We start from the raw sequence: 21539 nt of genomic DNA on the forward strand, positions 1-21539 counted from the left end.
AAAAAGGGAGGTAAAAGTGTTCCTGTGTAAGCATAGGCAAGATTCTCTCGATTAAACTTAAATGACTATTTTTTTTATTTTTTTTATCAGAATAAATTGTAGAGCTTTTTCCTCTTGTGCGCCATACACACATCCCCCACCACAGCAGCATAGGCCTAGTGGTGGGTCTGGGTACAAGCCGAGTCTCTCACTGGCACCAGAAACAGTGTGTGTGGTGTTGACCCTCCAAACCACTGGGCCTGGCGCTGGTCCGAGCCTGACCCGTCCAGCTGGCACAGGGGGCCTGGCGTTGGGTATAGTGGGGCAGCCAGAAGAGCAGGCCAGACAGGGAGTGACTCAGCTGGTCAAGGGTGAACACAACAACACACTAGGCTCAATCTGCCTTAAATACCAATGGAAAAACACACACACACGCACAGTGGGGTCCTACACAAGTAGCCAGTTTAACCAACCAGTGTGTTGTTAAGCACTAGGGTGCACATTCTCAGGTCAGGGCCGGCAACACGCCACTGAGCTAGGAGACCTCGGGAAATAAAGACGAGGATTGGACACGCACACAGCCTAGTGTGTATATGGCTTTAGCCATCCCGAAGGTCAACACGCGGCAGGAGAAATATCATTATCAGCATCAGGAGAATGTTCCTGTACAGAGGAGCCACTCTTGACCCTGCCCCACTGACATGCAGTTACAGACAGAATGAGGAGAGAGATGTAGAGTTTGTTTGCGAAGGACGGGAGAGCGATGGCAAATCACATGTGTGCGTAGCAACACGGGATGTATCACGTGCATTTGTAGGTGTTGAGTGAATGTGTGCATGGAAGAAGGGTTTGAATAAAGGCATGGGTCTGTGTAATGAGCAAGTGAGCGTGAGGAAGGGCATGAAATTAGGTCTACTGGGTGAATGTGTGTCATGTACGTGCATGCGTGCGTGTTGTGCCTATGTGTATGCCCGGCTGAGTGCATATGCACTGCAGGGTGAGGTGGTACCAGGTGAGGGGTGTCATTGCTCTCACACACACGCACACACACACCTGGGCAGATGAAAGCCCGGGTACCGGGACACACCAGAGGCAGCCAGGCGGCAGACCGTCTCCGCGCTCCAGCCACCCGAACGTTCCCCATCCCACCCAGACAGAGCCGACTGTACAGAGCCTGGTCCTACCTAACCCAACAGGCCCCACACACTACGGCCAGCCTGGGCCAAACCAGCCGTTCACCATGTTCCAACAACAAGAGCCAACCAACCATTCACCACACGTTCAAAGAGAGACCTAACCAACCGTTCAGCATGTTCAAAGGTGACCGTGTTCATAAGCGTTCACTATGAAACTGGGAGGGCTGGCCAGGCCAGCCACTCAGACGGTTTACTATCCTCAAATTCAAACACGAACACAGGGGGTGCGGTGTGTTAAAGAGAACAAGGACATGCCATGCTGTTTTGATTGCAGCTGGAAGCAGATCGCATCAGAGCCATTTTGTGCAGTGAGGTCTACTGTTCGTTCTGTGTGGAGTGCGTTGGTGTTAATGGTTTCGTGTTGAACAGCGTTGGGGAGCAAGGTGGACTGAAGACTGGATGGACCAGGTGCTGGTAGGGTCCAGCAGGTTGAGACAACCTCTTCTCTGAAGTGGTCGCCATGGCAGCTTGACAACAGGGCAGGTAAGAGCTGTGGCCTCTGCATGTACCGTTTGGTTGACTGTTGTCACAGCAATGGAGAAGTGCCAGACCAGTTGGGGCACACTGACCTCTAACCTTGGGAGCAGGGCAGCTTGTCTGCATATGAGGCTGTGTGTCTAACATTGATGCATCGCCGATGCCGCAACCACACCACAATGTTTCTACAATGTTGCGCAGTGGTAAGGAAGAATTGATGGTAACAAAAACTATTGATATCTCTTGGTGATAAAGTTGGTCATTAGTACACAAGGAAAGATAATATAATTATGAAAGCTTTAGCCAACCTTTTACAGGTCTGTAGTGCCTGCTCTGGCACCCTACAGGGCAGCACTCATATGCTCTTTTCATTAAAAATCTTTTAGCATGGACCAGCACAGGAAGCAGGTTAAGTCAACACCCATGCCCATACAATAGCGGGTTCCGGCACCATCAACACTAATGCTGTAAGAAGGCCAACACATAAAATAAAGATTAATGCAGAACATAGCTTCTTACTTCTGGCAGAGCTGGTTGAAAAGGGTCTTGGGGTTGACAGGGCCCTTCCCAGACTCCTTCATGCTGTGTAGGAAGAGGAACATGGCCGAGGTCAGGGGCTCTGGGCTGGGCAGAGTCACCATCAACGCCCCCTGAAGGACAACCCCAGGAAAGGAGAGAGTGAGCGAAAGAACACATGAGTGTTAGACAAGGCATGTATTTCATACAGACTGTTGCACTACCATGGAAAGCCTGAAGGGGCTTGACTTTATTCTACAGATGACTGGAGAAGTGGGGGGTGGGCTACAATGAGTCAGGGGGTTATTTACGATAGCCTATTATGCTAATATTAAAAATAACCACCCATATAGACAGTAACAATGTGTCTTCCTGTGCCATGTACAGTATAATACTATAGTGGTTGACTGGACTATACAAAGCACATGAGCGTGGAACGTACCACATTTGACTCGGCAGGGGGGCAGATCTTCAGCTTGTGTCCCTTCTCCTTCACATCCTGTATCAGATCGTTCAGCATGTGAGTCTGGGACAGATTCTGATGGACAGAAATCGGCCACTATTAATCCATTACCATTAATTTAGTCATCATAGTTTTTCACCTGCATGGACAGGACAGAATCATTTCTCATCAGTTACAAGAATCATGAATTAACATCTTACTGCACTCCTTCCTTTCTATTTCATCATCCCTTCACAAAAAATAATAAAAACATTTAAAAAATACAAATGCAAAAAAAAAAAGAATGGTAAAACTGGAGAGTCTACAACTGAAAAAATCTCTATTAATTCTGAGAAACTGGCGGGTGTTAGCCTAAATATCATTATGCTAAAAAAGCCCTTTCCAAAGAAACGATGAGCTGTGACTGAAACACAGAAGGGATTGCCCAGAGCCACCATTGTCCCATCATATTACTGCATCATCTCTTTCTTCCCTTTCAAACGACAGTTGTTTTGTCACATCCTGGCAATGAAGACAGTTGCTATGGAAAAGACACAATGGCATCAGCAGGGTGAGCTTTTTCTCTGACAATTATGTTGTTTCACCAGCAAAATTGCAATTTTGAAGGAGACAATGAGGATAGAAAGAGAGAGGGGGAAAAAACATGTAAAGGAAGAATGTTCGGTCTGGTTTCAATCACGAGAGAGCTCCAGGTGATTAACAAAATGGCGGAAAAGGGGAAGGGAATGAAAGTTTCAATTCCCCAAGACTAGACAGCCACACACTGGAACATAGAGAACATGTTCCATACCAGTCCTATTCTCCCGTGGATAGATGAGTCACACATACGCATATAAAATACCCTTGTACTATATATGCATAACTTGTTCTTGCCTATACTGCTGTATTTTAAAGACATTTATACAAGCCTTTCATGTGTTGTCGAGTTTAAGAACAAATTCTTATTTACAACGATGGCCTACACCGGCCAAACCCTTGACGACGCTGGGCCAATTGTGCGCCGCCCTATGGGACTCCCAATCACGGCCGGTTGTGATACAGCCTGCATTCGAACCAGGGTGTCTGTAGTGACGCCTCAAGCACTGAGATGCTGCGCCACTCGGGAGCCCAAGGCCGGTATGCTATGGTATTTTACTATCGGGAGGAGCAGCACCCGACATGCCAGTTTGACCAGCCGCCATGTTTACAGTACACTGTTCCCCAGACCAGGGTTGTTGAGGGAGAGAAAATGTTGCAGGTTTAAAGCTTATTTCCAGCAACTCTACACATTTTGTCATGGGGTGCAGAGAACATTTTGCAGTTTTAAAGCAAATTCTCTTGCAATTCTATACATTTTGCCATGTCTAAGGTTTATTCATGTGATATTTGAGTGACTCAAACATGACAAAAATATCTATGGGCTAACAAATTCTGCAAAAAAATGTTTACTGACATGGGCTAGTTGATCTGGACATTACTGACAAGTTAAAAATAGTTCTCTAATGTGTGCAATGACCTTTAGTACACCCGCGGTAAAGACTCTCTTCGACGTGACCTTATCCCTACGGTTGCATTTCATAAGCAGCCTCGTCAATGTTTACGGTATACAAACCAATCTCATAATGACCGCACCTGCATAACTGCGTTAAAGAAGCAGGTGTTTCCGAGGTTGTTGATGCCTTTGACCGGGACCAGTGTGCTGTTGTTGACCGGACTCTTCCCTCTTGACTGGTCTGCATAGTCGCTGGGCTCCTCTCTTAGCTTGATCATTTTCGATGTTGTTCCTGCAAGGCACAAAAAGGAAAGTTATTTTACTCCTATATACAAGGTTTTTGTCATTTTCAACTGTAGATTAGAGTTGGACGCGAGCACTCGATTCATGGTTTGTATTGGATTACTAATGAGTACTTGACATTTTCAAATGCAAGTATTAGGCAGGTGAAATGTACAGTGCATTTGTAAAGTATTCAGACCCCTTGACTTTTTCCACATTTTGTTACATTACAGCCTTATTCTAAAATTGATTACAGTTTTCCCCTCATCAATCTACACAATACCCCATAATGACAAATCAAAAACGGGTTTTCAGAAATGTTTGCCAATGTCACATTTACATTAGTATTCAGACCCTTTACTCAGTACTTTGTTGAAGCATCTTTGGCAGCGATTACAGCCTCAAGTCTTCTTGGATATGATGCTACAAGTTTGGCATACCAGTATTTGGGGAGTTTCTCCCATTCTCCTCTACAGATTCTCTCAAGCTCTGTCAGGTTGGATGGGGAGTGTCGCTACACAGCTACACAGAGATGTTCAAATTGGGTTAAAGGCCGAGCTCTGGCTGGGGCACTCAAGGACACTCAGAGACTTGCCCTGAAGCCACTCCTGCGTTGTCTTGGCTGTGTGGTTAGGGTCGCTGTCCAATTGGAAGGTATAAACCTTCGCCCCAGTCTGAGGTCCTGAGAATTCTGGAGCAGGTTTTCATCAAGGATCTCTCTGTACTTTGTATGATGTTGCCACCACCATGCTTCACCGTAGGGATGGTGCCAGGTTTGGCATTTAGGCCAAAGAGTTCAATCTTGGTTTCATCAGACCAGAAAATCTGGTTTCTCATGGTCCTTTAGCTGCCTTTTGGCAAACTCAAAGCGTGCTGTCATGTGCCTTTTACTGAGGAGTGGCTTCCATCTGGCCACTCTACCATAAAAGGCCTGATTGGTGGATTACTGCAGAGATGGTTGTCCTTCTGGAAAGTTCTCCCATCTCCACAGACGAACTCTAGAGCTCTGTCAGAGTGACCATCGGCTTCTTGGTCACCTCCCTGACCAAGGCCCTTCTCCCCCGATTGCTCAGTTTGGTGGAGAGGCCAGCTCTAGCAAGAGTCTTGGTGGTTCCAAACTTCTTGCATTTAAGAATGATGGAGGCCACTGTGTTCTTGGGCACCTTCAATGCTGCAGACATTGTTTTGTTACCCTTCCGTAGATCTGTTCCTTGACACAAGCCTGTCCCGGAGCTCTACAAACAATTCCTTCAACCTCATGGCTTTGTTTTTTTTATGAGGGATTTTATCAAATTAAAATAATTAAATAAGGCTGTAATGTAAGTCAAGGGGTCTGAATACTTTCAGAATGCACTGTATATGCACTGACAAACGTTTGAGCTAAGATGCACTTACTGTTCGTTTAGTATGTCAAGTGCAGTGAAAATGTGTTACGTTTTTTTTTTCTTCGCATGGCGTCACCTTGCAAGAGAGTTTGTCCATCAAATCAAATCAATCAAAATCAAATCGAATTTTATTTGTCACATACACATGGTTAGTAGATGTTAATGCGAGTGTAGTGAAATTCTTGTGCTTCTAGTTCCGACAATGCAGTGATAACCAACAAGTAATCTAACTAACGATTCCAAAACTACTGTCTTATACACAGTGTAAGGGGATAAAGAATATGTACATAAGGATATATGAATGAGTGATGGTACAGAGCAGCATACAGTAGATGGTATCGAGTACAGTATATACATATGAGATGAGTATGTAGACAAAGTAAACAAAGTGGCATAGTTAAAGTGGCTAGTGATACATGTATTACATAAGGATGCAGTAGATGATATAGAGTACAGTATATACATATGAGATGAGTATGTAGACAAAGTAAACAAAGTGGCATAGTTAAAGTGGCTAGTGATACATGTATTACATAAGGATGCAGTCGATGATGTAGAGTACAGTATATACGTATGCATATGAGATGAATAATGTAGGGTAAGTAACATTATATTAGGTAGCATTGTTTAAAGTGGCTAGTGATATATTTACATAATTTCCCATCAATTCCCATTATTAAAGTGGCTGGAGTTGGGTCAGTGTCAATGACAGTGTGTTGGCAGCAGCCACTCAATGTTAGTGGTGGCTGTTTAACAGTCTGATAGCCTTGAGATAGAAGCTGTTTTTCAGTCTCTCGGTCCCAGCTTTGATGCACCTGTACTGACCTCGCCTTCTGGATGATAGCGGGGTGAACAGGCAGTGGTTCGGGTGGTTGATGTCCTTGATGATCTTTATGGCCTTCCTGTAACATCGGGTGGTGTAGGTGTCCTGGAGGGCAGGTAGTTTGCCCCCGGTGATGCGTTGTGCAGACCTCACTACCCTCTGGAGAGCCTTACGGTTGAGGGCGGAGCAGTTGCCGTACCAGGCGGTGATACAGCCCGCCAGGATGCTCTCGATTGTGCATCTGTAGAAGTTTGTGAGTGCTTTTGGTGACAAGCCGAATTTCTTCAGCCTCCTGAGGTTGAAGAGGCGCTGCTGCGCCTTCTTCACGACGCTGTCAGTGTGAGTGGACCAATTCAGTTTGTCTGTGATGTGTATGCCGAGGAACTTAAAACTTGCTACCCTCTCCACTACTGTTCCATCGATGTGGATAGGGGGGTGTTCCCTCTGCTGTTTCCTGAAGTCCACAATCATCTCCTTAGTTTTGTTGACGTTGAGTGTGAGGTTGTTTTCCTGACACCACCCTCCGAGGGCCCTCACCTCCTCCCTGTAGGCCGTCTCGTCGTTGTTGGTAATCAAGCCTACCACTGTTGTGTCGTCCGCAAACTTGATGATTGAGTTGGAGGCGGCTCAGAACGCACCCTTGTGGGGCCCCCGTGTTGAGGATCAGCGGGGAGGAGATGTTGTTGCCTACCCTCACCACCTGGGGGCGGCCCGTCAGGAAGTCCAGTACCCAGTTGCACAGGGCGGGGTCGAGACCCAGGGTCTCGAGCTTGATGACGAGCTTGGAGGGTACTATGGTGTTGAATGCCGAGCTGTAGTCGATGAACAGCATTCTCACATAGGTATTCCTCTTGTCCAGGTGGGTTAGGGCAGTGTGCAGTGTGGTTGAGATTGCATCGTCTGTGGACCTATTTGGGCGGTAAGCAAATTGGAGTGGGTCTAGGGTGTCAGGTAGGGTGGAGGTGATATGGTCCTTGACTAGTCTCTCAAAGCACTTCATGATGACGGAAGTGAGTGCTACGGGGCGGTAGTCGTTTAGCTCAGTTACCTTAGCATATCGATGTAGCTTGGTGCAGCAAAGGCATTTTGAAACTTTACGTACGAACCAAGTTCTCTGAGGTCGCCAGAGAAAAAACAACACCTAAAGTGTCTCTCAATCTCCTGTGAGACCAGAGCCTAATAGTTTGTTTAGGGAGCCAGGGGTTGCATTTAACCCACTATGTGCTGGGGTAGCTTCTTAGTGGGGGCCAGTCCCGGTCCAAGCAGCACACAGACACAGACACAGACACACACACACACACACACACACACACACACACACACACACACACACACACACACACACACACACACACACACACACACACACACACACACACACACACACACACAGGAGCAAACTGCAAACATGGTCTTCTGCAGTGGAAGTGGGTTAAAGTGCGGGAGGCCAGGGCTGCAGCTGGAAGGAGAGATGGGTCATGTGGGAGAGAGCAGATGACAGCTGGAGAAGTTTCCGCTGTTTAGGGAGAGACGGCTCTCTGGTCCAGCTGTTACTCCTCCATGACCGTCCCAACTCAGCAAGGAGGGAGGCAGTCGTCAGTGCAGAGCAGGCCAGCAGGGACTGAGGGATTATAGTTGGGGCGTAGTCAGGAGGCTGACAGCTCTGTGCACTAGTCTAACACTCAAAGCATGGGGTATGGCTGGCTGAGACAAACTAAGTACATCTCTCTACAAAATTCTTATCTACAAAACGAGGGGGATGTAATGCTAAGAAACACTTTAGGAAAGTCAGAAACCTTTCTCACTGAAACACATGGCAAATCGGGCCCCTAAGAGGCGAAAGAGTGATAAGATAATTCTTCTTGACACATCTGACATCATTAAGTATACATGGTTGTCTTGATGAAATCAAACACAAAAACACACAAACACACGCAGAAGATACACTACATGACCAAAAGTATGTGGATACCTGCTCGTTAAACATCTCATTCTAAAATCATGGGCGTTAATATGTAGTTTGTCGCCCCTTTGCTGATATAACACTCTTCTGGGAAGGCTTTTCACTAGATGCTGCGGGGACTTGCTTTCATTCAGCCGAAAGACCATTAGAGTGAGTTTGGAAACTGATGTTGGGGATTAGGCCTGGCTCGAAGTCGGCATTCCAATTCATCTCAAAGGTGTTCGATGGAGTTGAGGTCAGGGCTCTGTGCAAGTCAAACAAGTTCTTCCACACCGATCTTGACTAACCATTTCTGTACGGACTTCACTTTATGCATGGGGACATTGTCATGCTGAAACAGCAAAGGGCCTTCCCCAAACTGTTGCCACAAAGTTGGATGCACAGAATCATCTATAATGTAATTCTATGCTGAAGCATAAAGATTTCCCATCAATGGAACTAAGGGGCCTAGCCCGAACCATGAAGAACAGTGCCAGACCATTTGTCCCCTCCACCAAACTTTACAGTTGGCACCATGCATTCGTGCAGGTAGCGTTTTCCTGGCATCCAATGGCGGCAAGCTTTACACCACACCAGGTAACGCTTCACATTGTGCATGGTGTGTGGCTGCTCGGCCATGGAAACTCAATTCATGAAGCTCCCAATGAACAGTACTTGTGCGGACATTGCTTTCAGAGGCAGTTTTGAACTTGATAGTGAGTGTTGAAACAGAGGACAGACGCACTACGCTCTTCTGCATTCGGCGGTCTTGTTCTGTCAGCTTGTGAGGCCTACAGATTCGCGGCTGAGCCGTTGCTGCTCCTGTAAGTTTCCACTTCTCAACAACAGCCCTTACAGTTGACAACTCTAGCAGGGCAGAAATGTACCGAATTGACTTATTGGAAAGGTGAAATCATATGACGATGCGGCGTTGAAAGTAACTGAGCTCTTCAGGGAAGGCCATTCTACTGCCAATGTTTGTCTATGGAGATTGCATGGCGGTGCGCTTGATTTCATACACCTGTCATGCTAGGACCTAGTACCAACGTTACAGGCCATCCTTTCCTATTCTGTTGTCATCAGTGCCATTTGTGGAGGGAGAGACAAGTGCTGTTCCGTCACATTAGGCATTAATGAACAAAACAAGTGAGAGGACCCAAGGCTGTTGAGATGAGAAAGCACCCTTTGTGCCCGTTTGCCTTCCTGCCCCTCCCCCAACCCATAACTCACACCACTTACACAATTTATCCATTTTCTTTCATGCTCCGGGAGACAGCAAGCTGCTTAACAGTGAATTAACGCACACTTCTCATGTGTACCTTAATCAGTGTTACAAGACTACCAGAGACAGGAAAAGGTGGGTGGCCATGCCTTTGTCAGTCTCTCTCTGTTGATTTGAAATGTTCTAAATGGGAAGACCTGAGAAATGTGATCATCTTAGGTGCTCAATGTCAGTACGTGACATTATCTTTATGACCATAATTATATGACATTGTTATTATTTGGATGACAGAATACGGGGCTACCTGCAGTACCTACCTATTTCACCATATAAATGGTATCAAATGGAGATTGCTATAGCTGCATGTACCATAAGTAAACCAAACCAGCATGTGCTTGGTTAGAGAAGGTTAAGCTACCTTAAGGTCTCAGGACCATGTATTCTGGTATCTGTCAGCAGCACTTCCAGACAGATGGCTCAGTTAGCAGTGGACCCCTTGCTGCTGCCCTGCTCCCCAAGCTACCTGGTCCTTCTGTAGCACAGTTGGTAGAGCATGGCGCTTGTAACGCCAGGGTAGTGGGTTCGATTCCCGGGACCACCCATACGTAGAATGTATGCACACATGACTGTAAGTCGCTTTGGATAAAAGCGTCTGCTAAATGGCATATATATAAGCCAATGAGGCCAGTCCGCTTCCGGCTCTCACCCAGCATGACAAGGGAAAGGTGAGAGAGACATGGACGACATGACCCTTAACCCAAAGTTTTCATTGTGAAAACAACCGACCCTCCTGCCCACCATTTCTCTCCTCAAAAAAAACCCACATAGGCCTTGCACATGCTCCCTGAAGAAATTCTCCCTGCGATTCTCATGATTCTATATGTATTGTGATTCGATACTGTGATTTTATTGCGATTTGATGCTCCAAACATATTGCTCACTATACAGAATATGTCTGCTGCAGAGGGACAAGAGAGACCATGAGAAAATTAGTTTTGATCAGATTCAGTTCGTGAAGAATATAAGTACTGAAAACATGTTGGCTCACTTTAAAAGATGAAGAACAAGCTATAGGATGAAACATTTTGGTGCAAGTACAGCTGACTAGCGCTAGCTACCGCTACCAAGTATACATATATTTTACAAATGTATATGTAGTCAAATATCAATATATCATGATCCCCCCCCCCCATAACAGAGATCAGGACAAGTGTGTAACTATGGCAGGCTGAGGATGTGGATGGTCCCCCCCTAACCTCCCCCCTAGATCCACTCTACCACCACAAAATCAGTTCGTGATCCAGCTAAAACGTTGACTGGGAATGTCAAACATCAAATATTGATGATAATTACTCGGATTTATGGCAGATGGATGTTCTTTTACTGGCACTGTGATGGTCTCGGTGACCAAGCGGGGCGGGATTCCGCCTTGGGACCATTGAATGGAGTGTTGGTCCAACCCAGTCCAGCCAAAAGCATCTGTCCCTCCAGCCGCCACACTGGAAACATCTGGAGGTCTGTCTGTCTGGAACTAAACAGACTTCAGGGAGGTGCCCATATGGTCACACTACACAACACATTGCAAACAAGTGTGGACAGGGTAGTTTCTGGTAGAATGAGAGAACAAGTTAGAGAAATACAATACGTTTTTTTCTGGAATCTGTAAGCGATGGGGAATATGTGACGAGATGGGTATGTAGCTTTGTGAGAATGTACCTGTTTATACAAGTGTGTGTGTGTGAGAGAGTATTCCGTCCGGCTCCTTGGCTAAGGAGAGAGGGGAAAACTGGACAGAATGGGAATGCCAATGGACACACTCTTCATCTGGGACTGCCACTGAAGGTAAACAATGTTCAGGGAGCCATCTGCCAGGTACCCGGGAAAGGGGTGCAACGAGCACAAGCATATGGAAAAGCAGATTTTTCCTCCCCCTGCAGCAGTCGGGGAAGGCAAAATGTCAGCATGCGCTGTGTCCACGCTTGACTGTGCCACGCTCGGGAACCACCACCTGGCCCTCCTTGCTCAGCCACCGAATATGGGCAGCAGTGACACTGTGGAGCTTGTCCCCAGGGCAGACTAAACGATCACGATCCCTGTCTGCCCCCCTCCTGCTGACTCCCTCCTCGACTCCCAGCTATTTTTCACACAAGTGAGAGAAAAAAAATGGCTATTGTTTGCTTTCTTTATGAAAAAATGTATTTTTTAAACATCTCCAAAAACCTTAAAGGAATTGGACCAGAAAGCAGGCAAGCCTGAATGTTGCATTCATATTGAGGTTTCATTTATATTGGAATTTGTGGACACAAGCTACTATCGCAATAATTCAATAGCGCAAATCTAAGTCCATAATTTAATGCACGGAATACATGAAACAACAGTTGGACACACCGTGCGCTGTGCTGTCACTAGATGCCAAAAGGGCTTTTGACAGGCTCAAATGGCAGTATTGTTGGCAGATTTAAGGAAATTTGGTTTGAGAAAGCATTTTATGGATATGGTTCGTACGCTAAACTTTTTGCCATGATGTCTACAAATGACATTCAATCAAGTCCATTTCCTATTTTTTGTGGATGTAGACAAGGCGACGGGTTTTCCCCGACATTCATTCTCTCTCTAGAGCCTCATGAGGCAGAATGCAATTGCTTCTCCAATACCGATTAAATCATCATCTCATATCTCTATACATGTATGATATCCTCTTAGATATGATAGATATTGAGAACTCAATATTTCAAATTGATGTCAGGATATAAATCAGCATTAAATGTTAATCAATGAAACGGCCAAGAAAGTTTCACTTCACTCAACAAATCCTGTTAAATCCCAGTCCGCTTATTTGGGCATTAAAGCTGCAATATGTAACTTTTTATGGCGACATGGCCAAATTCACATAGAAATGTGTGTATTAGAGCTGTTCTATGTGCGCTATTTCTATGCTTCCCGTTCTTAAGTTTTGTTTTTGTGTCTTTTACTTTCGGCCTTGTACACCACATCCAAACAGATGAAAATACAATATTTTTGGTTATTGGAAACTATATTTGACAGTGGTTTAGATGGTACAATAATCCTCTACACTATACTTGCTTGTTTTGTCACATAAACTGAAATTAGGCAAACTATTAAAATTTTAGCAACCAAGAAATGGCGGAGCAATTTCTGCATAGTGCATCTTTAATACACAAAACATCTCTGCATGGTTTGGTGAAGTTTCATTATGAGAAAATTTACAAAAGAGGTTGAACAAGATCTAAACATTTGGGAGAAGTTGCCTGGTTCCTTACAAACAAGGGTTTGCTTCCATAAAGATGAGTATTAATTTCCTAAACAATGATGATCCCTCTCTTTCCGCCACTGGGTTATTGGGTAAGGATTGATAAACCTGTAGCTTTGTCATTCCAAACATCCAAAGATCCTGTTTGAGGTACTACAACGACCGAAGGGAGATGGGGGACTTGCATAACCAAATGTTTATATTTACCAACAGTTTTTCCAGTTACGCCGACTTAGATCATGGTTCGATCAGTCTACATCAGTCTCTTGGAGAACTATTGAGGAGGTACTCGTTTTTCCTTTTAGATTACAAAATGTTATTTTATGTGTTCTGGTATAACTATCAAGAAATGCATGTTATATTATGGTCCCATTATCTCCAATACAAAATATTAATTTAGGAGGGTTGAGAAGTGAATAGGTGGTAACTGGAAGAGGCATCTCCATACTCCTCTGTGGCATAACCAGGCTGTTACTTCAGGTACTGAAGCATTTGAGTCAAGTCTGGTCTGCAAAAGGGGTCGATAATCCAGGGGAAATACATGTATTGAAACTCAAATCAAATCTTATTCGTCACATGCGCCGAATACAACAGGTGAAGAAGACCTTACGGTGTAATGCTTACTTACGAGCCACAAACAACAATTCAGTTTTAAAAAATACAGATAAGAAAAATAAATAAAAGTAACAAGTAATTAAAGAGCAGCAGTAAAATAACAATAGCGAGACTATACACAGAGTGGTACCGGTACAGGATCAATGTACGGGGGCACCGGTTAGTTGAGGTAATATGTACATGTAGGTAGAGTTATTAAAGTGACTATGCATAGATGACAACAGAGTGGCAATGGTGTGGAGAGGGGAGAGGGGCAATGCAAATAGTCTGGGTAACCATTTGATTAGGTGTTCAGGAGTCTTATGGCTTTGGGTTAGAAGCTGTTTAGAAGCCTCTTGGACCTAGACTTGGTGCTCCGGTACTGCTTGCCATGCAGTAACAGAGAGAACAGTCTATGACTCGGGTGGTATTTCTAGTCTTTCACAATTTTTAGGGCCTTCCTCTGACACCGGTATAGAGGTCCTGGATGGCAGGAAGCTTGGCCCCAGTGATGTATTGGGCAGTTCACACTACCCTCTGTAGTGCCTTATAGTTGCCATACTAGGCGGTGATGCAATTGGTCAGGATGCTCTCGATGGTGCAGCTGTAGAACCTTTTGAGGATCTGAGGACCCATGCCAAATCCTTTCAATCTCCTGAGGGGGAATAGGTTTTGTTTCCTTGTTCTTCATGATGCTCTCTGCGCTTTTAACGGACCTCTGAGACTATCACAGTGCAGGTGCATTTATACGGAGACTTGATTACACACAGGTGGATTGTATTTATCATCATCAGTCATTTAGGTCAACATTGGATCATTCAGAGATCCTCACTGAACTTCTGGAGAGAGTTTGCTGCACTGAAAGTAAAGGGGCTGAATAATTTTGCACGCCCAATTTCTCAGTTTTTGATTTGTTAAAAAAAGTTTGAAATATCCAATAAATGTCGTTCCACTTCATGATTGTGTCCCACTTGTTGTTGATTCTTCACAAAAAAATACAGTTTTATATCTTTATGTTTGAAGCCTGAAATGTGGCCAAAGGTCGCAAAGTTCAAGGGGGCCGAATACTTTCGCAAGGCACTGTAGGTATTCCTTTTGTCCAGGTGGGAAAGGGAAGTATGGAGTGCAATAGAGACTGCATCATCTGTTGATCTGTTGGGGCGGTATGCAAATTGGAGTGTGTCTACGGATTCTGGGATAAAGTTGTTGATGTGAGCCATTATCAGACTTTCAAAGCACTTCATGGCTACAGACGTGAGTGCTAAGGGTCAGTGGTCATTTAGGCAGTAGTCATTTAGGCAGGTTACTTTAGTGTTCATGGGCACAGGCACTATGGTGGTCTGCTTAAAACATGTTGGTATTACAGACTCAGACAGGGAGACCTTGAAAATATCAGTTTAGACACTTGCCAGTTGGTCACAGTACACGTCCTGGTAATCCGTCTGGACCTGCGACCTTGTGAATGTTGACCAATTTAAAAGTCTTACTCACATCAGCTGTGGAGAGCGTGATCACACAGTCTTCCGGAACAGCTGGTCTCATGCATGTTTCAGTGTCATTTGCCTCGAAGCGAGCATAGAGGTAGTTTAGTTCGTCTGGTAGGCTCGTGTCACTGGGCAGCTCTTGGCTGTGCTTCCCCTTGTAGTCTGTAATGGTTTGCAAGCCCTGCCACATCCGACGAGCGTCAGAGTCGGTTGTAGTACGATTCGATCTTAGTCCTGTGTTGACGCTTTCTGGTGGTTTTGATGGTTCATTGGAGGGCATAGCGGGATTTCTTATAAGCCTCCGGGTTAGAGTCCCGCTCCTTGAAAGCGGCAGCTCTAGCCTTTAGCTCAGTGCGGATGTTGCTTGTAATCCATGGCTTATGTACGTACGGTCACTGTGGGGACGACGTCGTCGATCCACTTATTGATGATGCCAATGACTGATGTGGTGTACTCCTCAATGCCATCGGAGGAATCCCGGAACATATTCCAGTCCGTTCTAGCAAAACAGTCATGTAGCTTAGCATCTGCTCCATGGGGTATGCGTTTGGGAAGGCAGGCTGTGATTGGACGGGAATGTAAAAATTCACTCTGATGTGTCAGTTAATTACTCTCATCTTCAATTACTAAAGCGGAAAGATCTTTCAATTGTTAAAGCGTGGGTTTTAGGATATGACTACTGATGAGGCTGTTGATTGGGAGAATGTCTAGGAGAATATATTTCACTCAAAGAACCCAAACGATCAGTTAATACATTTGAAGCTCATTGGTCATACTTCACAACACTTGTAAGATTTCATGCAAAACAGACTCCAAAACAGACTATAAACATATGATATGGGATTGTCCTGATGAGTTCTGGAGGACGGTATTCTCTCTGACACGATTGATAAAACTGTACCCCTTGAACAAATTCCTGTGTTAATGACGGATACAGTGCAAGATTTGGCTGACTGCTGCCAAAAAAAAAACTTGTTCAGCACTGGTTGCCACCACATGACCTTCATATAAGGAAACGGTTGGCTTGTTTTCAGGACGTGGTTACGTTGGAGTCACATTTTTTATAGTATGCGTTGCTAGGGATTAGGGTGGCGGGGTTAAAAATGAGGAAAATGCCATTTTTTTGTTGTTGTAATGAATGCCTTTGTAATCTAAAAAAAAACAATTGTTCACAAAATAAATTGCAAATCTTGTCAAGACGATAGAGGTTATTCATATGATCAAATATACCGCCATTACACCACAAACTATTTTGAACTATAAATTCAATTTACAAGACTCACTGGATTGACGCGCTGTATGAAACATATTCAGGATGTTGACATATAAAATAATCACTACAGTACCTATTAGTCTAGAGCAGCGTATTGTAACTATGGTTGAAAACTTGACTACACCCAGCCACAGCATAGGGCTAGGCTAAAGAAAAATGTATATCCAAAACCTAACTGATCAACAGACAAGCTAAATGACCTCTCATTTGACATACTTCCTCAAAAGCCTATGAAGCAGTGTCCTCACATTAAAACATTGAAGCAGAGAGACTTGTTTGATTAATTTCACCATTTAGAATGGGACCGTAGTGGAGAGCCACGGACAGCTCTCGTCATTTAGCAGTAAACGGGCAGTCAAGGGGAAGGCTGAGCAACACCAAATGTCTTATTAATATTTGTACATTTGTTGTGACTGCAGGGCATGAAAAGCCTGCTTTCTTGCCATCTGAGGCCAAAAGAGCCCACTGCCATGTTAAACCTACACATACAAAACACACACGCAAATACACACACACACACACACACTTTCCAAGCTGTTGCTGGCCACATTGCTTGCCTACATTAGTGTGCAGTGGTGGGAAAAACTACAGAAGCACCCTTGATTAGCTTCATAAAAAGGGACCACCAGGGTAAAACATTTTTTCTTATGGACATTGCCCACTGGACTGACTGTAGACCAACACTACATCACATGTAGAACAGGAACCCTGGATTTAAACAAGGTTCTTATGGGTTGACCAGGGACCCCAAAAACAGAACATCTAGCCAACTTGTAACACTACAGGGTTCTCCAACATGCCACATGGTAAGAGTTGAGTTGTATCCTTTGAGAGATGCCATGTATATGGGCACAGAGAATAAATACATTGTTTTCTCAGGGTTGAAGGTCCTAGATGAAAAGGGCTGAACACATAAAACCAAAATGTCAAAAAGAGAAAGAGTGTCTAGCTCCATTATATACATATATATAAATGGAATGCATTGCACAATATGGTATTTGTTTGTCTCTTCTGGGAGGGAAATATTTCTATAGTACAAATTGTGTTTATTTGTCAAGAGAAAAAAACATTAGCTTTCACCAGGTACAACATTCTGTTCCACTGTGGCAAGCAACTTTCTAAATACAAAAAATACATTACACCAGTAACAAGAAAGCTAAAGTTTTCGCTGAAACAATAGTAGAGTAACCAATATATTTTGTATGAATGGCAAGATTGAGGTGGGAGCAGCCATATTAAAGCCTGTACACAGTCGTTTTCATTTTATTTTTAAATCATCACTGTGTTTTTCATTAAAATAACTCAAAATGTATATTTGTATCATTTATTTCCCTGAGCCACCTTTTGCCATTTAAATGCTCAGTGCACAGGCGCACAACCATATATGGACCTTGAAACTTGGCTTGAAAAGAAGATCCAACAATTGGCAGCAGAGCAAGAACCTGGTCACCCGGACTAAAGTGACGAGGCTCAGTTCGCCGATCAAATAGGCCTTTCATCCTCTCCTGTGAAGATGATAGCTTCTCTTTAGCCATTTCACCAGCGGCGTACAGGCGTCTCCAGAAATCACACACATACGAATAACAGGGACTGAGGTGGCTCGGGAGACTTCCAGTCATCCTGGAGAACAGATAGAAGTCCATGCAACCCCATGTCCAAACACAAGGTCATTTGGACTGAATCCCGTGCTCTCCTGTGAAACCTCCCTAGCGGCTAACAGTAACCAAGGCAACCCCTCCTCCCAATCCATCTCAGTACAATAAGCTCTCAACAAAGACTTAAGTGTTTGATGGAAACATTCCAGCGCTCCTGGACTTTGCGCGTGATAGGCGCTAGACAAATTGTCTTTAATATGGAGCTGTTGGGAGAACCTGACCAAACGGATTAGAGGTGAAATTAGATCCTTGATCACTCTGAATGACCTTAGGGATTCTAAACAGTGAGAGAAACTGAGTCAAAGCACAGACTTAGTTGTGATAGGCAGCAGGAAACCTAGTGGTCTGACACATCAGTGAACAGGTAACTACTACCCTGTAAAGAACGAGGCAGAGGACCAACACAGTCAACAATCAGATACTCAAAAGGTTGGCTGAGTTCAGGAATAGGACACAGTGGTACCGGCTTAATAGCTTGATTAGGTTTACCAGTTAATTGACAGGTGTGACAAGTTTGGATGAACTTAGCAACATCCCTCTTCAACCAAGGCCCAAAACAATGTCTTTAATATGCGATTGTAGGTTTTCCTCACACCCATATGTCCAGCAATGTCATTGTGGGAAGTTGTCAAAACCAACTTAACTGGTACAACAACCTGACTAATCACCTCCCCAGAAAACAACTACCATGAGACACCCACTTTCTCATCAGGACATCCTCTTGCAGAAAATAATAATAATAATAATAATATATGCCATTTAGCTGACGCTTTTATCCAAAGCGACTTACAGTCATGTGTGCATACATTCTACGTATGGGTGGTCCCGGGAATCGAACCCACTACCCTGGCGTTACAAGCGCCATGCTCTACCAACTGAGCCACAGAAGGACCAAATAGCCATGGGCGACATCTCCCAACTGTTCTATAGGCACAATTTGGTCACGCAACTCTTCTAATGTGGGATCAGCCTGTTGTGCCTTGATTAGACCAGAGCGGCGTACAGATAACGGGATAACAGGGAAAGTAGTGACAGATTTCTTTGTGGTATTCCCGTTAGCCGGAGCAGCGACCAGGTCACCACGGCTCATAGAACGTGTCACTGCACACGCAGAGAACACCTCTGGGAAACTCTGCACACTCATCAGGAATCCCTACAAATGACGGCTTAGTGGAAACCACTAGAGATGGATAAACGACAGGCCATACACGCTCACCAGCCAAGTTATTCCCAAGGATAATGTTGATACCCTCAATTGGCAATGAAGGACGCACCCCCCACAACAACCTCACCTTTCACCAGTCCACAATCCAACATCAGTTTAAGCAATGTGACTGACAAGAGTGTTCAAACCTATTCCCCTGATTAGAACACTATTCCCCCGAGTCAGTCTCAGCAGAGAAGGGTAACACAGACTCCAACACAAACGATTTAGAGACACCTGTGTCTCTCAGGATCTTAACTGGCACTAGAGCCTTACTCCCTAACATAGACACAAAACCCTCCGTAATGAAAGGTAAATAGTCTGGGCCAATATGGACTTTCACATCACCTTGGCCACGAGACAATATGTCAGGAGTGAACTGATGTGGAACAGGCACAGCCAACGCCGTAGGCTTAGATTTAACGTAAGCACACATACTGAATTTACCCCCAGCCCTGCGAACAGGACATCCGTTTTTCCAATGACCTGAACCTTGCCAGTAATGACACTCTTGACCAAAGTCAAATTTACCACGGGAGTCAGGCTCAACGCTAGTTGAATGAAACTCTGCCCGTGAACCGAAGTATCTCGGTGAACGAGGCCCAAATCTCTCCAAACGCCCCCACTCACTCCAAATACGGGGCTCCGCAAAGACACTTTTGTGAGTCAAAACATACTCGTTCGCCAAAACCGCAGTGGTTGTCTTTTACTTTCCATTCGTTAATGTACGTGGCTATATGATCAGGGATTGTGTCCTTAAATTGCTCTAGCATAATCAGATCACACAGCCCTTGGAAAGTCATAACTGCAGAGGTGGAACACCAGCGATTAAACTGCGAAGATAACACTCGCGCAAACTCAACATGAGTCTGTTTATTATCCCTTTTTAAAGTTCGAAATCGTTGGCGGTAAGCCTCAGGGACCAATTCATAAATCTGTAACACAGCCATTTTAACCTTATCATAACTGACACTGTCAGCTACACCAAGAGCAGAATATGCTTCCTGCGCTTCACCAGTCAACACACACTGCAACATTAAAGTGGGGTAAGAATCAGGCCAACTCCTCAAATAACAAAAATAATGTCTCAGGTTCCTTCTCATTAAATTTAGGCAACAAACGTAAGTTCCCAACGATATCAAATGTGTCCGGGGCACGACCAAAATAGGAACGACCCCTAGGTAAATCTGGGTCGCCTTCCCAGAGCAAACTCTCCCCTGAGAGCTTACCTTCCCTAACCAGCTCTAGCCGCTCTTGTTGCAGCTTGATTTTAGCACGCTCCAAATCCTGTTTAAATTCCAATTCCTTTACATATTTTTCAAGGTCATACTCTAGCTGTAACAGAAGCAGTTCTTTCTGCTGTTCAAAAAGAAGACTACTAGGACTAACAGTAACGTTACGGGGAGACGGCAAGTCCTCAGCAGAGGCTGGCCCAGTGGTAACTTCAAGAATATCACTCTCCATCAAATTGGCCTTTAATATTAACCTAATAGAATCTTTTAGACGTTTATCACTCATTTCAACCTTCTAGTGTTCAGCAATCTTCAACAGCTGTTCTTAAGTACATAATTCTAATATTTCCTCTGATGGAAAGCCATAGTCAGATGTAAAAATATTAAAAAAATTAAAAAATATCTGTCATCTCGCTCTTCCCCTCTGCTGAACACACCAGACCACAAGAGAAGTGACAATCACACTGGGCACCACAGAAGAGAGATGAGATATATATGGAGCTTCCCCAAAACCTACAATAACTCAACCCTAGTCTTCGTGCAGATTTGCGGTGGGTAATTACGCACTGTAGCCCGCTGGCAAGGAAATAAACCACCTAGCACGCTGGCAGATTCCACCAAGCCACGGATGTGCCCGAGACAACTGCTCAGTCCACAGACACCACACAAAAATAAAAGAAATTACCATGCCCAACGTATTCCAAAATTAAACATGTCGCTAAGCCTAACAGGGGAAAAAGGCTATACAGCTCCGGGTAGCAAGTATCACTACCCTATCCAAATCTCCCGCTGAGGTACACAGCCGATTGTACTCACCTCAGACCGATGTCCCAACAGTGAGTAGAGCAAGAGTTTCCAGGCTGGACAGGGGCCTGGAAACTAACCAATGTTCTCTCTCCAACACAGCACACAAACTATCCACCGCAGTGGCAAGCAAACCAAAAACAAACAACCAGTACTGGGCACCAAACTCAAAAACTAACAAAAGATGCAAAAAAGCACCTACAGAATTTAACATTAACTCCACGTTTTCTCCCAAACACAACACACATACTAGTAAGCTAAACGAC

The 21539-nt window shown here is 44.6% G+C and overlaps 1 protein-coding gene across 2 annotated transcripts in view; it reads right to left on the reverse strand.

Moving 5' to 3' along the window:
• Window positions 1–21539, reverse strand: part of LOC118364194 (ubiquitin carboxyl-terminal hydrolase 45-like) — a 46650-nt gene that overhangs the window by 15466 nt on the left and 9645 nt on the right. For both annotated transcript variants that reach the window (XM_035745503.2, XM_035745504.2), the window contains exons 6-8: window positions 4243–4394; window positions 2611–2706; window positions 2172–2302 (exon numbers count right to left, since the gene is read on the reverse strand). In XM_035745503.2, coding sequence (XP_035601396.1) covers window positions 2172–2302; window positions 2611–2706; window positions 4243–4394 — 379 coding nt within the window. The remainder of the gene's footprint in view (window positions 1–2171; window positions 2303–2610; window positions 2707–4242; window positions 4395–21539) is intronic.

Source organism: Oncorhynchus keta, chromosome 31 (genome assembly GCF_023373465.1).
Source record: "Oncorhynchus keta strain PuntledgeMale-10-30-2019 chromosome 31, Oket_V2, whole genome shotgun sequence".
In the NCBI taxonomy this organism is placed as follows: domain Eukaryota; kingdom Metazoa; phylum Chordata; class Actinopteri; order Salmoniformes; family Salmonidae; genus Oncorhynchus; species Oncorhynchus keta.